Source organism: Palaemon carinicauda, chromosome 37 (assembly GCF_036898095.1).
Source record: "Palaemon carinicauda isolate YSFRI2023 chromosome 37, ASM3689809v2, whole genome shotgun sequence".
Lineage (NCBI taxonomy): Eukaryota > Metazoa > Arthropoda > Malacostraca > Decapoda > Palaemonidae > Palaemon > Palaemon carinicauda.
Window position 1 is genome coordinate 22,082,990 of NC_090761.1, and position 15,208 is coordinate 22,098,197.

Here is a 15,208-nt window from a genome sequence, read left to right on the forward strand (position 1 = left end):
TTTTAGTGCTGCCTTTGACCGTGTTAATCATGAGGTCCTCGTTTTCAAACTGAAACAGTTGGGAGTGGGTGGGTCCTTTCTTAGCATTATTATTGATTTTTTAAGTAATAGATCTCAAAGAGTTGTTGTTGATGGGCACCATAGTGAGTATAAGAATGTGATATCCGGTGTTCCACAGGGTAGTGTTCTTGGCCCATTACTTTTCATACTTTATACACATGACATGTGGTTTGGCCTAGAAAACAAGCTTGCTGCAAATGCAGATGATGCTACTCTCTTTGCATCAATTCTATCCCCTGAATGTAGATCTGGGGTTGGTGAATCCCTTAATTGAGATCTAGCTAAAATTAGTGCATGGTGCAAATTATGGGGTATGAAGTTGAATCCTAACAAAACTCTAAGTATGATTGTAAGTAGGTCAAGGACGGTGGCTCCTCAACATCCGGATCTCAGTATTGAAAATGTTTATTTAAATTTGTATGACTCTTTTAAAATTTTAGGTGTGACTCTCGACAGCAAATTTACTTTTGAAAAACACATTAGATCTGTGTCTTCTTCAATTGCACAAAAAAATTGGCTTATTGAGAAAGTCTTACAGGATTTTTGGTGATCAATCTATTCTGAAGAAGTGTTTTAATTCCTTCATTCTACCTTGTTTTGAGTATTGTTCTCCTGTCTTGTGTTCAGCTGCTTATTCTCATCTTAATTTGTTGGACATAAACTTAGGGTCTATCAAATTTTTTATTCCTGATCTAGATATTAATCTTTGGCACCGTCGTTCAATTAGTTCATTATGCATGTTGCATAAGATTTTTCATAACTCTGACCATCCTTTACATTCAGATCTCCCTGGACAATTCTATCCGGTTCGTAATACTAGGCAGGCAGTTAATTCTAATAGCCAGGCCTTCTCCATCATGAGGCTCAATACTACACAGTATTCTAGAAGTTTTATTCCAGCTGTTACCAAGTTGTGGAATGATCTTCTAATCGGGTTGTTGAATCAGTAGAACTTCAAAAGTTCAAAGTTGGAGCAAAAGTTTTTATGTTGACCAGGCTGACATGAGTCTTTTTATAGTTTATATATGACAAATCTGTTTTTGACGATGTTAATAGTTTATGTAGGACATATCTGTTTTGACGTTTTAACTGTTTTTAGAATGATTTATTGTTAATTTATTCTCATCATCTATTTATTTCCTTACTTCCTTTCCTCACTGGACTATTTTTCCCTATTGGAGCCCTTGGACTTATAGCATCTTGCTTTTCCAACTAGGGTTGCAGCTTGGCTAATAATAATAATAATAATAATAATAATAATAATAATAATAATGTGTTTTGTATAAGCAATGGAATTGAACAGTTGCTGATTTCAACTTAAGCAAAGTTCTCTTCAAAGGGGAAAAGAAAACGTGAAATGAAAAATGAAGATAATAATGTTCAAAAGACATTCACATTGCATAGACAACTACGAGGAAATCCCCTGTAGAAGAAACTGTTGTAAATCTTCGTTAAGAAAGCAGCCTGAATTCACACATAGTATAAATTTGTTTATGGTTACATTTTACTGCCTATCCTAATTTACAATTGTTCTTCACCCAAGGGTTTAACTACTGCCTTGTAATTGTCCAATGGCTACTTTCTTATTGGTAAGGGTAGAAGAGAAGCTTTAGCTATGGTATGTAGCTCTTCTAGGAGTACACTAAAATCAAACCATTGTTTTCTAGTCTTGAGTAGTGCCATAGCCTCTGTACTATGGTCTTCCATTGTTTCTTGGGTTGGAGTTCTCTTGCTTCTAAAACACTTCATATAAGAATTGCAATCATATGTCTGAATATGTCGGCTTACTGACTAACATCCATGCGGAAATATTTATTTTAATGTTGTTACTGTTCTTAAAATATCTTATTTTTCCTTGTTTCCTTTCCTCACTGGGCTCTTTTTCTAGTTGGGGCCGCTGAGGATGAAAGACTATCATACTTATGGAGTACAAATATGAAAGCCTCCCAAAATTAGATCATGATTCTATCATAAGCTATATATATATATATATATATATATATATATATATATATATATATATATATATATATATATATATATATATATATACATATATATCCTTTCTGAGTGGGGGTATCTTAAATTTGTAAGGTAAGAGGTTTTCGGAGATTAAATTTTCCAATTCTATATTTTAACAAACTTGAAATCCAAGTGAGGATGGTCTCATTGCAGTAGAGACACTGATTTTCATTCAATAAATGTAGGATTTGAAAGAAAATCATGATACTTGAATTATCTTAGTTTATTACATTATCAATTCTTCGTTTATCATAAGGGGGGAATTCTACCATCCATAACCACCTCCGATTCCCCCGAATCCCCCGTGTCCGATTCCACTGCTGACGCCGACGACTCTGGTAACGACGGGTCTGAGGTGATGACCAAGAGGAGAATTAGACTCGAGACTCATGTGGGAATCTCTTATGAAGTTCCAAAGTGGGAATCCTTTCGATTCCTGATACTGGCATTAATTCTTATTTATTTCATTATAAATCAATTGAAAATAGAGAAAATACTGATTCAATTCCAACATTTTCTTCAGTCTAAATGATCTAAAAAAAAAAGAACCTGCAAGAAAGACATGATTATCCTACCGAACAACAGAGACTGTGCTTAATCAATGGCCAAAACCGCCTCCCAATCCATGGCCGATTCCACCGCCAAATCCACCTAATCCGCCATATCCACCAGATGGATCAGGGAAGGCGGAGATCGAGCAGACCACGGCCATAACAATGGCCACCACAAACTGACATGGTACCAGGAAGGAAAAAATGTTGAACATTAAGGAGTCCATGAATATTTGGGAAAGATCTGCATATATCATCATTTAAAAATAAGATTATTTATTCCGGCTAAAATCTAAATGATTGAAGGATCTTACTCCTTTGGGGAGAATGAGTCGGCTAAATGCGCCTCCGAAGGAAGGTTCCTTTGGAGAAACGGGTTTTTAGGATATTTTTTTCCTCCTTTTATCCTTTCAGTTGCTAAATCTGCTCTGATTCTAGGATCTGTTTTTCTAAGTGGAAGGACAACTAAACTGTGATGAAGACTTTAGGTCTTAGAATCTACTCTTTGTGCAGATATTTCTTGTCACATATTTCTTACACATTTTCTTCTAAGCCGACGTATAACTGTACCAACCGTGTTTCACACAATTGTACATAATTCCTTTTGTATATATTATGATTGTATCTTCGCTCCTCCCTCGCACTAAAAAAAAAAACATGAAAATTCCTGTCTGGTTTTTTCCTCTGTGATATTGTCTGTCTTGTGAACTTGTCATGTCCTGTTGCCTTGAGTTTTTGTATATAAGGAGAGTGTTCCACAACAATATAACTCAGTCGTTTCCAATCTGCCTTTGATTTCACAACTCCTCTCTCGGCCCGTCACATTGGTGACCCCGGAAGTCGACTCGCTCCCACCGCCTTCCACCCCCACCCCCTCGCCCCTTCATCGTTGGTACTATGGCGGACTCTACGGCAGTTGGTGCTGCGGCCGCTCCATTCAAACTTTCATCGTTTGCCAGCGGAGAGGCGTTTGCTTGGTTTCAGCGCGCAGAAGTCCAGTTTCGTATCAGGGGCGTGACTCGCTCAACCACCAAAGCGGATTATGTTCTCGCAGCGATACCCGAGGACACCTTCCCAGAAATATCCGACTGGCTTTGTGAACAAGGAGACACCCCAATAGCGAATGACGACCTCAAATCATACCTTCTGCAGCAGTACTCGCCGTCGCCAGCCGCCCGTATAGCAAAGCTTTTTCAGCTCTCGCAACAACCGTTGGGGGACCAAAGGGCTTCGCTTGCCCTCAGGGAAATGAGCAGTATCGCTCGCCTTCAACCTGCCGCAGACGGCTCTCCTCGTGAGGTGAACCTACTCCGTGCCCTTTGGATACGCCGTTTACCTGAACCTGTGCGCGCTGCCATACCCGATGTCGATAGTTTACCCATAAAGGACTTGATGACCAAAGCCGAGGCCCTTATGGACAGCCACTTCAAGACCTCCATCAACGCCTCCACCCCTGACGACGAGGATGCCTATTCAACGTCAACCGAAGCTGACGTGAATGCCGTAGGACATACACGCCTACCCCGTGACGTGCCGAAGCGGCGACAAAGCCGCCCACCACCCACCAATCGCTCGCGCCCCAACGAACGACTTCTACAGCCACTTACTACCTCCCATCCACCGCAGTTTTGCTACTACCACTTCAGATTCGGGGCAACCGCGAAGAAATGTGCCAAAGATTGTCAGTGGCCAAAAAACGTGTAAGTAGGCCATCGCTTGTGGCGGTGGCCTCCCATGTTTCTAATCTTTTCTTTTTACAGGATGCAGGAACGGGCGTGCGATTTTTGGTAGACACGGGTGCTTGTCGTTCTCTTTTGCCAAGGAAGCTCTTCAAGGCACAACGTAGTCTGTCTACATCTGCCGACGTCCGCTTGGTAGCTGCCAACGGATCTGCGATACCCACCTACGGTTACGAGAGCCTCACATTATCGTTCGGAAACAGTAAATTCAATTGGAAGTTTCTCGTTGCTGACGTCACAATGCCAATCCTCGGTGCGGATTTCCTCTCTCATTTCCACCTTCTGGTCGATGTCGCCCACCGACGATTGGTCAACGCAGACTCGTACTTGTCGACACCTCTTCAACCCGCCCCCTCTAACCTCGCTCTCCACATCAGCGCACCCACGGATGCCTACGCCCACCTCCTCACATCGTACCCGGAAGTTTTCCGTCCAGAACTTTGCCAAACGCCCACGGTTCCTGCCAAGCACGGTATTTATCACCATATCAAGACGACGGGACCCCCAGTCTTCGCAAAATTCAGACGTCTGGCACCGGAACGAAAGGCAGCCGCCAAACAGACGTTCGCCGAAATGGAGAAAATGGGCCTTTGCCAAAAGGCCTCCAGCCCATGGTCGTCACCCTTACACATCGTTCTGAAGAAAGACGGCTCCCTCCGTCCGTGCGGGGATTACAGGCGCCTGAACATGCAAACAGAACCGGATCACTACCCCCTCCCAAACATTGCCGATGTAACCTCCTACCTGCACAAAGCAAAGGTTTTCTCTACGCTCGACCTCCTGAAGGGGTATTATCAGGTGCCTATGAACCCAGAAGACATCCCCAAGACTGCCATCACCACTCCGTTTGGCACATACACCTTCAATTACTCCTGTTTTGGCCTTCGTAATGCTGGGGCAACGTTTCAACGTCTCATGGATGGCATCTTAGGGGACCTCCCTTTCTGTGTATGTTATGTGGACGACATACTTGTGTTCTCCTCCTCAAAAGAGGAACACCTCCGTCACCTGTGCATCGTGCTTGACCGCCTGCAACAAAACGGCCTTGTAGTCCGGTACGACAAGTGTACCTTTGGCGCCAACGAAGTGTCGTTCTTAGGGCACCGTATCACTCCTGAAGGAGTCCATCCCCTCCCTGAGAAGGTAGCAGCCGTTCAGAATTTCCCCACGCCCTCGACCGTCAAAGCTCTGCAGGAATTCTTGGGCATGATCAACTATTATCACCGCTTTCTGCCAGCCATTGCCGCCACTCTTGCTCCCCTCTACGCCTCCCTCAAGGGCAAGCCAAAGGACTTGAAGTGGGGTCCCCTTCAAGAAGCAGCCTTCTGCAATGCAAAGAAGGCCCTATCAACTGCTGCGGCTCTCACTTTTCCTATCCCACACGCCCCTCTCCTTCTCTCCACCGATGCCAGCGACGTCGCTATTGGTGCAGTACTCGAGCAGGTGGTCAAAGGCTCGCCCCGCCCATTGGCCTTCTTCAGCAGAAAACTGTCCAAGGCAGAATCGGGTTATTCTACCTTCGATCGAGAATTGCTGGCGGTGCACTTAGCTGTCCGTCACTTTCGCCATTTCTTAGAAGGTATGCCCTTCGTCATTCGCACAGACCACATGCCTCTGGTGCAATCCTTCACTCGACAGTCTGACGCCTGGTCCGCCCGTCAACGCCGACATCTCTCCGCCGTGGCTGAATACAATTGCACCTTCCAATACGTCCCTGGGAAAATGAATCCCGTTGCCGATGCCCTGTCAAGAAACACGTTGGCTGCCGTTCAACTGGGATTGGATTACAACGCCCTGGCTGAAGCCCAACGACAGGATCCAGAGTATCAAGCTTGTAGGACATCCTGCACGTCCCTCCGTTGGGAGGATTTTCCCCTCGAAAACTCCAACACCACCCTCCTCTGTGACGTCAGTACTGGTAGACCGCGACCTTGGATTCCTGCTCCCATGCGCCGACAGGTGTTTGATTTTATCCACGGCCTTTCACATCCCTCGTGCCGTTCTACTGCACAGCTGCTGAAGGCAAAGTTCATTTGGCACGGCATTTCTAAGGATGCTAAGGATTGGGTCCGTGCCTGTACTTCTTGCCAAACTTCCAAAGTACATCGACACACGGATTCAGGAGTGGGCACCTTTCCTCAACCTTAGCGTCGTTTCGCACACATTCACGTCGACGTTGTAGGCCCCCACCCACATCACAAGGACATCGTTACCTGTTTACCGTCATCGACCGCTCCACTCGTTGGCCTGAAGCCATTCCCATGGAAACTGCAACGTCCGCCTCATGTACATCTGCCTTACTCTCTGGATGGATTTCAAGATTCGGTGTCCCTGAGCATATTACTTCTGACAGGGGAACCACTTTCACCTCTCAATTATGGACGTCATTAGCGAATCTCCTGGGCATCACCCTACATCAGACAACGGCCTACAACCCCGCTGCCAATGGAATGGTTGAACGTTTTCATCGCACCCTCAAAGCAGCTTTGATGTCCCGCTGCAAGGATTCCAACTGGTTTACTCAGCTTCCCTGGGTCCTCCTTGGACTAAGGACCACTCCTAAAGACGCCCTCGACGTCTCGGCAGCCGAAATGGTGTATGGCGACCCGTTGGTCGTCCCTGCCGAGTTTTTTCCTTCTACAACCTCCTCCGACGATCTCCAGCGCATACGTCACGTCGTGGGAAAATTTACTCCGTGCCGCCAGACTTACAAGCCCCCAGCGAAACATCACATACCAACGGACTTGCACTCTGCAACGCACGTCTTCCTGCGCAACGACACCAGCAAGCCACCGTTAACGCCCCCTTACACGGGACCTTTCCTTGTGATCCGACGGAGTCCGAAAGCATTCCTCCTAAACATTCGGGGCAAAGAAGACTGGGTCTCCATTGATCGTCTAAAACCTGCTTATCTTCTGCCAGATGACCCGCCTACAGTTCGCCTCTCTAGATCAGGGCGCCCTATTTAACATGTACAGTATGTCATTTTTAGGGGGGGAGCCATGTACCAACCGTGTTTCACACAATTGTACGTAATTCCTTTTGTATATATTATGCTTGTATCTTCGCTCCTCCCTCGCACTAAAACGAACATGAAAATTCCTGTCTGGTTTTTCCTCTGTGATATTGTCTGTCTTGTGAACTTGTCATGTCCTGTTGCCTTGAGGTTTTGTATATAAGGAGAGTGTTCCACAACAATATAACTCAGTCGTTTCCAATCTGCCTTTGATTTCACAACTCCTCTCTCGGCCCGTCACATAACTTTCAACCAACAATACCAGAGCAAATTCAATAAACACGACCCTGTTACTTGATTTACTTCTCCATTGGTTATTTATTTGTTGCTTTTATCCTTTGTGCTATATTCTTTTAATTAAACTTTAAAATGATTTGCTTTTATGAAATTCCTCTGAGAATTGTATCTAGTTGACATTTACGAATCAACCTTTTAAAAAATTTAACTCTCCTTAACATAATCAAATATTTATTTTCTCGTTTTGTTTACAATATATGGGATCTCTTTTTATCATCTTACTCTCAACAATGTATTTATCATTAATTTGCGTACAAACACACCCACAAAAAAACACACACATATATATATATATATATATATATATATATATATATAATGAATATATATATATATATATATATATATATATATATATATATATATATATATATATATATATCATCAGCCGCCATTATTAGTCCACTGCAGAACAAAGGCCGCTGCAATGTCCTTCTACTACGTCGGTTTATGGTCTTTCTATGCAAGTCTACACCCGCAAACTTTCTTAGTTTGTCAATCCATCGTCTTCTCTTCCTTTTTCTGCTTCTTTTGCATACTGTAGTGACCCATTTTGTTAATCATACACACACACACAAACACACACACATAAATATACATATATATATATATATATATATATATATATATATATATATATATATATATATATATATTTAAATTGAAAGAATACAACACCCTAAGGTACTAAAACAGTTCTATTTCATGTGTCAAAAAGTTAAGTTTTTCAAATTGAAAAAAAAAGCAGGTAAAAAACGTGTCTATGCAATTAGCGTGTCTACCAAGGTAACCTAAGAACACCTTTGCAAGGACGCAAGATGCCCACTGGGTATAAATACCCGAGCAGAAAGCGAGGAAGGCACTCCACTCTCTGGGCATCACAGCAGAAGCATCCAAACGAAAATCCTTCAAGCATGAACTCTCTTCGCTCAATCGTAAGTTCATTTTCTTATATTACTTTTATTGAAAGAAATTCTAATCATTAATAGAAACTAATCCACTGAAATTGATTTATCTTAAATATAGTTGTAGTTATGGTCATTTGTATAAGTCATTTTTGTCAGTTATTTAAACAACGAAGTTGTAGTTTTAAAATTAATCTAAAACTTCACCAAATAGAGATCTAACAAATATATCCAATTGCAGTTTATGTTATCAATTAGAATAGTTAAACTTCTCATTTTCCTCAAATTCTAAAAGAATCCTTTATTTTTTCCCTTTTTGTCTCTGGATCCATAAAGATGGTGATCGCCATTGTTATGGCTCTGGTGTGCTCCACCTTCGCTTTTCCTGATCCATCAGGAGGTTATGGCCATGGATTGGGAGGTGGATTCGGTGGAGGAATAGGCCACGGATTGGGTGGTGGATTCGGTGGCGTCACCGTTGTCAGGTAAGCAATCAAAAATAATGTTAAAGTTTACTCTTCATTATGAAATAGTTTAGAAAAGACGACAAAAATACTGCTGAACTAATAATAATTCTAGGTTATTCTCAAGATCTTCTTGAGTTTACTATCACAACATTACAAAATATGTAATACCTAGAGTGCCCTTTATTCTCAAGTCTTTTCTTCCCTCCTCCCACAGACCTGTGGTGAGCAGAGTCGTTAGTGTCAGCAGTGGATTCGGACACGGAGGAATTGGAGGAATTGGAGGAATCGGAGGTGGTGGATATGGATGGTAAAGTTTTGCAACAAAACCGAAAAAAAATTAATAAATAATCTAATACTATTTCATATTTACCTATCCTCTTATCAAAACAGGTACATTAATTTTCTATGAATTCTTCCTAAAAGATTTTTGTCTAAAAACAAACTTGAATGACATAACATATTGGCACTGTGGTTGTAGTAGATTCCTAAAGTAGACATTTAGCATTAACAGCTGAGGTCACCTCTCAAGAGTCAGTTCTGTTCCCATCCAAGATTGAAACAAACGATATAAACCCATGTGGGTAAACTCTATCCAAGTCAAAGCAAAAACAAGCTCTTGGCAAGAAGGTACATAAAATATCGGCATCTGTAGCTACTCTTTTGTAAAAGAATAAAGTTATAGAAACTAAAACCATATATATTTGAGCCTCTCAATTAAAAAAAAAATATGTTAAAAAGAGAACCTTTGGATAAAGAAGTCATTCGTAACGATTCAGTGAAAATCAAAAAAATGTGCAGCTTTTCCTGATTTATTTTCATCCAGGATATTATCTCATCTGAGTAAAAGGAAATTCCGCTACAGTATAAAAGTGCACTAATTCCCAAATTGAATATTTCTCTTGAATACGGCATTATGATCTAACATAATTTAACAAAATACCGTTAAAGGGATCTCGCTAGAAGGGTATTCTCTATATCTGATGGTACGGAGACAGTAAAGATTTTTGTCTAATTTAGCAAAATTGGTGTAAACAGTGCAGAGACAATAGAGTTACAATATTGTAAGAGTACAGTGTACAGAACGTACACAGTATATTTGGCATTGGAGAGTACAGATCTCCAGGGATGGAGGCAACACGTAGGTCGCGTAGGGAGTACAGACAGAGTATGGAGGGTGCGGACAGAGTACGCAGGCAGTACAGAGAGTGTGGATACAATATGGATGTATTATTAGTGTGAACACTGTATGGACAAATGCTGGATTGTCAATATCCCTTTTATATACAGTTGTATAGTATGGGCCCAAATCATTCACTTTCTTCTTTCTGATCGCTCACAGACAACTACACGATACAAGTGAAGAGAGGAGACTTCTACAACTCACAGAATTAGTTCTTTAATGGATACGGTTTGCTATCTTGCAATTGGAAAGCCTGTAAGAACGGGAGATATGGTAGTATGGAGAGAATACGGATGCCGGATCGTGGCAGTGGCTCTACAGAGAGAGAGCCAGAGTTTGATTGAGGCAGTAGCTGTAAGGAGAGAGTATGGACGTACGTTGGATTATGGCAGAGGTTGTGCGGAGAGATTATGGACGTTGGATTGTGACAGAGGCTGTACGGAGAGATTATGGACGTTGGATTGTGACAGAGGCTGTACGGAGAGAGTATGGACGTTGGATTTTGGCAGAGGCTGTACGGAGAGAGTATGGACATTGGATTGTGGCAGAGGATGCACGGAGAGAGTAAGGACGTTGGATTGTGACAGAAGCTGTACGGAGAGAGTAGGGAGGCCGGTATATACTACATAGTTTTGCCTCTAAAACACTCCATATAAGAATTGAATTCATATGTCTGAATCTTTGGGCTTACTTACTGACATACATGTGAGGACATACATGCGGAACCAAGTATAGAACAAGAGGAATTTCAGTATATCCTATAAGTGATTCTATCGTTCAATATTTAGTAGCTCGAGATAATGAAAATGTTTAAAGTTTTAAAAATCACTTATGAATGACAGAGGCATAGGACAGTAACAATGCCATAGACACTGAACGAATCGATGTCCAATACTCCTCTCCATCAAGCTAGGACCAGGATGGCAAGGTAATAGCTCTAGATGACTGAGCAGGTAGAGCTATGCGCTGCCCACAAAAAAAAAAAATCTTGCACACACTTCTAGAAAATATAGAGCTTGAGAATAACCTATAAAACCTGTCCAACATATAGCTAGGCAAGGACATTTCTAATAGCCTACCACAACCTTACACTACAATTATTATTCGTATGATTGGCCTTGATTTTAGTGCTGCCTTTGACCGTGTTAATCATGAGGTCCTCGTTTTCAAACTGAAACAGTTGGGAGTGGGTGGGTCCTTTCTAAGCATTATTATTGATTTTTTAAGTAATAGATCTCAAAGAGTTGTTGTTGATGGGCACCATAGTGAGTATAAGAATGTGATATCCGGTGTTCCACAGGGTAGTGTTCTTCGCCCATTGCTTTTCATACTTTATACACATGACATGTGGTTTGGCCTAGAAAACAAGCTAGCTGCATATGCAGATGATGCTACTCTCTTTGCATCAATTCTATCCCCTGAATGTAGATCTGGGGTTGGTGAATCCCTTAATTGAGATCTAGCTAAAATTAGTGCATGGTGCAAATTATGGGATATGAAGTTGAATCCTAACAAAACTCTAAGTATGATTGTAAGTAGGTCAAGGACGGTGGCTCCTCAACATCCGGATCTCAGTATTGAAAATGTTTCTTTAAATTTGTATGACTCTTTTAAAATTTTAGGTGTGACTCTCGACACCAAATTTACTTCTGAGAAACACATTAGATCTGCGTCTTCTTCAATTGCACAAAAAACTGGCTTATTGAGAAAGTCTTACAAGATTTTCGGTGATCAATCTATTCTGAAGAAGTGTTTTAATTCCTTCATTCTACCTTGTTTTGAGTATTGTTCTCCTGTCTTGTGTTCAGCTGCTTATTCTCATCTTAATTTGTTGGACATAAACTTAGGGTCTATTAAATTTCTTATTCCTGATCTAGATATTAATCTTTGGCACCGTCGTTCAATTAGTTCATTATGCATGTTGCATAAGATTTTTCATAACTCTGAACATCCTTTACATTCAGATCTCCCTGGACAATTCTATCCGGTTCGTAATACTAGGCAGGCAGTTAATTCTAATAGCCAGGGCTTCTCCATCAAGACGCTCAATACTACACAGTATTCTAGAAGTTTTATTCCAGCTGTTACCAAGTTGTGGAATGATCTTCTAATCGGGTTGTTGAATCAGTAGAACTTCAAAAGTTCAAAGTTGGAGCAAATGTTTTTATGTTGACCAGGCTGACATGAGTCTTTTTATAGTTTATATATGACATATCAGTTTTTGACGATGTTAATAGTTTATGTAGGACATATCTGTTTTGACGTTTTAACTGTTTTTAGAATGATTTATTGTTAATTTATTCTCATCTATTTATTTCCTTACTTCTTTTCCTCACTGGGCTATTTTTCCCTATTGGAGCCCTTGGGCTTATAGCATCTTGCTTTTCCAACTAGGGTTGCAGCTTGGCTAATAATAATAATAATAATAATAATAATAATAATAATAATAATAATAATAATGTGTTTTGTATAAGCAATGGAATTGAACAGTTGCTGACTTCAACTTAAGCAAAGTTCTCTTCAAAGGGGAAAAGAAAACGTGAAATGAAAAATGAAGATAATAATGTTCAAAAGACATTCACATTGCATAGACAACTACGAGGAAATCCCCTGTAGAAGAAACTGTTGTAAATCTTCGTTAAGAAAGCAGCCTGAATTCACACATAGTATAAATTTGTTTATGGTTACATTTTACTGCCTATCCTAATTTACAATTGTTCTTCACCCAAGGGTTTAACTACTGCCTTGTAATTGTCCAATGGCTACTTTCTTATTGGTAAGGGTAGAAGAGAAGCTTTAGCTATGGTATGTAGCTCTTCTAGGAGGACACTAAAATCATACCATTGTTTTCTAGTCTTGAGTAGTGCCATAGCCTCTGTACTATGGTCTTCCATTGTCTCTTGGGTTAGAGTTCTCTTGCTTCTAAAACACTTCATATAAGAATTGCAATCATATGTCTGAATATGTCGGCTTACTGACTAACATCCATGCCGGGACATACATGCGGAAATATTTATTTTAATTTTGTTACTGTTCTTAAAATATCTTATTTTTCCTTGTTTCTTTTCCTCACTGGGCTCTTTTTCCAGTTGGGGCCGCTGAGGATGAAAGACTATCATACTTATGGAGTACAAATATGAAAGCCTCCCAAAATTAGATCATGATTCTATCATAAGCTATATATATATATATATATATATATATATATATATACATATATATATATCCTTTCTGAGTGGGGGTATCTTAAATTTGTAAGGTAAGAGGTTTTCGGAGATTAAATTTTCTAATTCTATATTTTAACAAACTAGAAATCCAAGTGAGGATGGTCTCATTGCAGTAGAGACACTGATTTTCATTCAATAAATGTAGGATTTGAAAGAAAATCTTGACACTTGAATTATCTTAGTTTATTACATTATCAATTCTTCGTTTATCATAAGGGGGAATTCTACCATCCATAACCACCTCAGATTCCCCCGAATCCCCCGTGTCCGATTCCACTGCTGACGCCGACGACTCTGGTAACGACGGGTCTGAGGTGATGACCAAGAAGGGAATTAGACTCGAGACTCATGTGGGAATCTCTTATGAAGTTCCAAAGTGGGAATCCTTTCGATTCCTGATACTGGCATCAATTTTTTATTTATTCCATTGTAAATCAATTGAAAATAGAGAAAATACTGAATAAATTCCAATATTTTCTTCAGTCTGAATGAGCTCACAAAAAGGACCTGCAAGAGAGACACAATTATCCTACCGAACAACAGAGACTGTGCTTAATCCATGGCCGAAACCGCCTCCCAATCCATGGCCGATTCCACCGCCAAATCCACCTAATCCGCCATATCCACCAGATGGATCAGGGAAGGCGGAGATCGAGCAGACCACGGCCATAACAATGGCCACCACAAACTGACATGGCACCAGGAAGGAAAATATGTTGAGCATTAAAGAATCCATGAATATTTAGGAAAGATCTGCATATATCATCTCATTTAAAAATAAGATTATTTATTCCGGTTAAAATCTAAATGATTGAAGGATCTTACTCCCTTGGGGAGAATGAGTCGGCTAAATGCGCCTCCGAAGGAAGGTTCCTCTGGAGAAACGGGTTTTTAGGATATTTTTTCTCCTCCTTTTCTGCTTTCATCTGCTAAATCTGTTCGGAGCCTAGGATCTGTTTTTTAAGTGGAAGGGCAACTAAACTGTGATGTGACGCAGAGACAATTTCACTCAACTTCAGGTCTTAGAACCTACTCTTTGTGAAGATATTTCTATTTTCACATAATATTTCTTTCAAATTTTCTTCTATGCCGATGTATAACAAAACCAGAGCAAATTCAATAAACACGACCCTGTTACTTGATTTACTTCTCCAGTGGTTATTTATTTGTTGCTTTTATCCTTTGTGCTATATTCTTTTAATTAAACTTTTAAATGATTTACTTTTACAAAATTCCTCTGAGAATTGTATCTAGATGACATTTGCGAATCAACCTTTTTAAAAATTTAACTCTCCTTAACATTATCAAATATTTATTTTCTCATTCTGTTTTCAATATATGGGATCTCTTTTTATACTCTTCATGATCTCAACAATGTATTTATTATTTATTTGCGTACAAACACACACAAACACACTTGCACACACACACACACACACACACACACACACACATATATATATATATATATATATATATATATATATATATATATATATATATATATATATATATCATAAGCAGCCATTACTAGTCCATTGCAGAACAAAAGACTCAGCAATGTCCTTCTACTCCGTTTGTTTATGGTCTTTCTATGCAAGTCTACACCCGCAAACTTCCTCAGTTCGTCAATCCATCGTCTTCTCTTCCTTTTTCTGCTTCTTTTGCATACTGTAGTGACCCAATCTGTTATTCATATACACACACAAACACACACACACCCACATATATATATATATATATA

At 40.3% G+C, this 15,208-nt stretch overlaps 1 protein-coding gene and 1 long non-coding RNA gene across 2 annotated transcripts; one reads left to right on the forward strand and one right to left on the reverse strand.

Annotated features, from left to right (window-relative positions):
• Positions 1-2,287: 2,287 nt before the first annotated feature.
• Positions 2,288-2,811, reverse strand: LOC137629493 (uncharacterized). The gene is made up of 2 exons (XR_011041521.1): positions 2,658-2,811; positions 2,288-2,432 (listed from the first exon to the last, which is right to left on the reverse strand). It is a non-coding gene; the product is annotated as an uncharacterized lncRNA (long non-coding RNA).
• A 5,741-nt stretch (positions 2,812-8,552) lies between these two features.
• LOC137629015 (uncharacterized) lies at positions 8,553-9,383 on the forward strand. Its single transcript, XM_068360271.1, has 3 exons — positions 8,553-8,620; positions 8,927-9,075; positions 9,272-9,383. The coding sequence occupies exons 1-3, from the start codon at positions 8,600-8,602 to the stop codon at positions 9,366-9,368; spliced, it is 267 nt and encodes an 88-aa protein (XP_068216372.1). The 5' UTR covers positions 8,553-8,599; the 3' UTR covers positions 9,369-9,383.
• The last annotated feature ends 5,825 nt before the right edge of the window (positions 9,384-15,208 follow it).

Excerpts from the sequence above, each read along its gene's own strand:
- LOC137629015 (XM_068360271.1), top strand. The coding sequence starts at position 8,600 with ATGAACTCTCTTCGCTCAATC. Across the intron at positions 8,621-8,926 it reads TGAACTCTCTTCGCTCAATC|ATGGTGATCGCCATTGTTAT; the intron begins GTAAGTTCATTT and ends GGATCCATAAAG. Across the intron at positions 9,076-9,271 it reads GGTGGCGTCACCGTTGTCAG|ACCTGTGGTGAGCAGAGTCG; the intron begins GTAAGCAATCAA and ends CTCCTCCCACAG.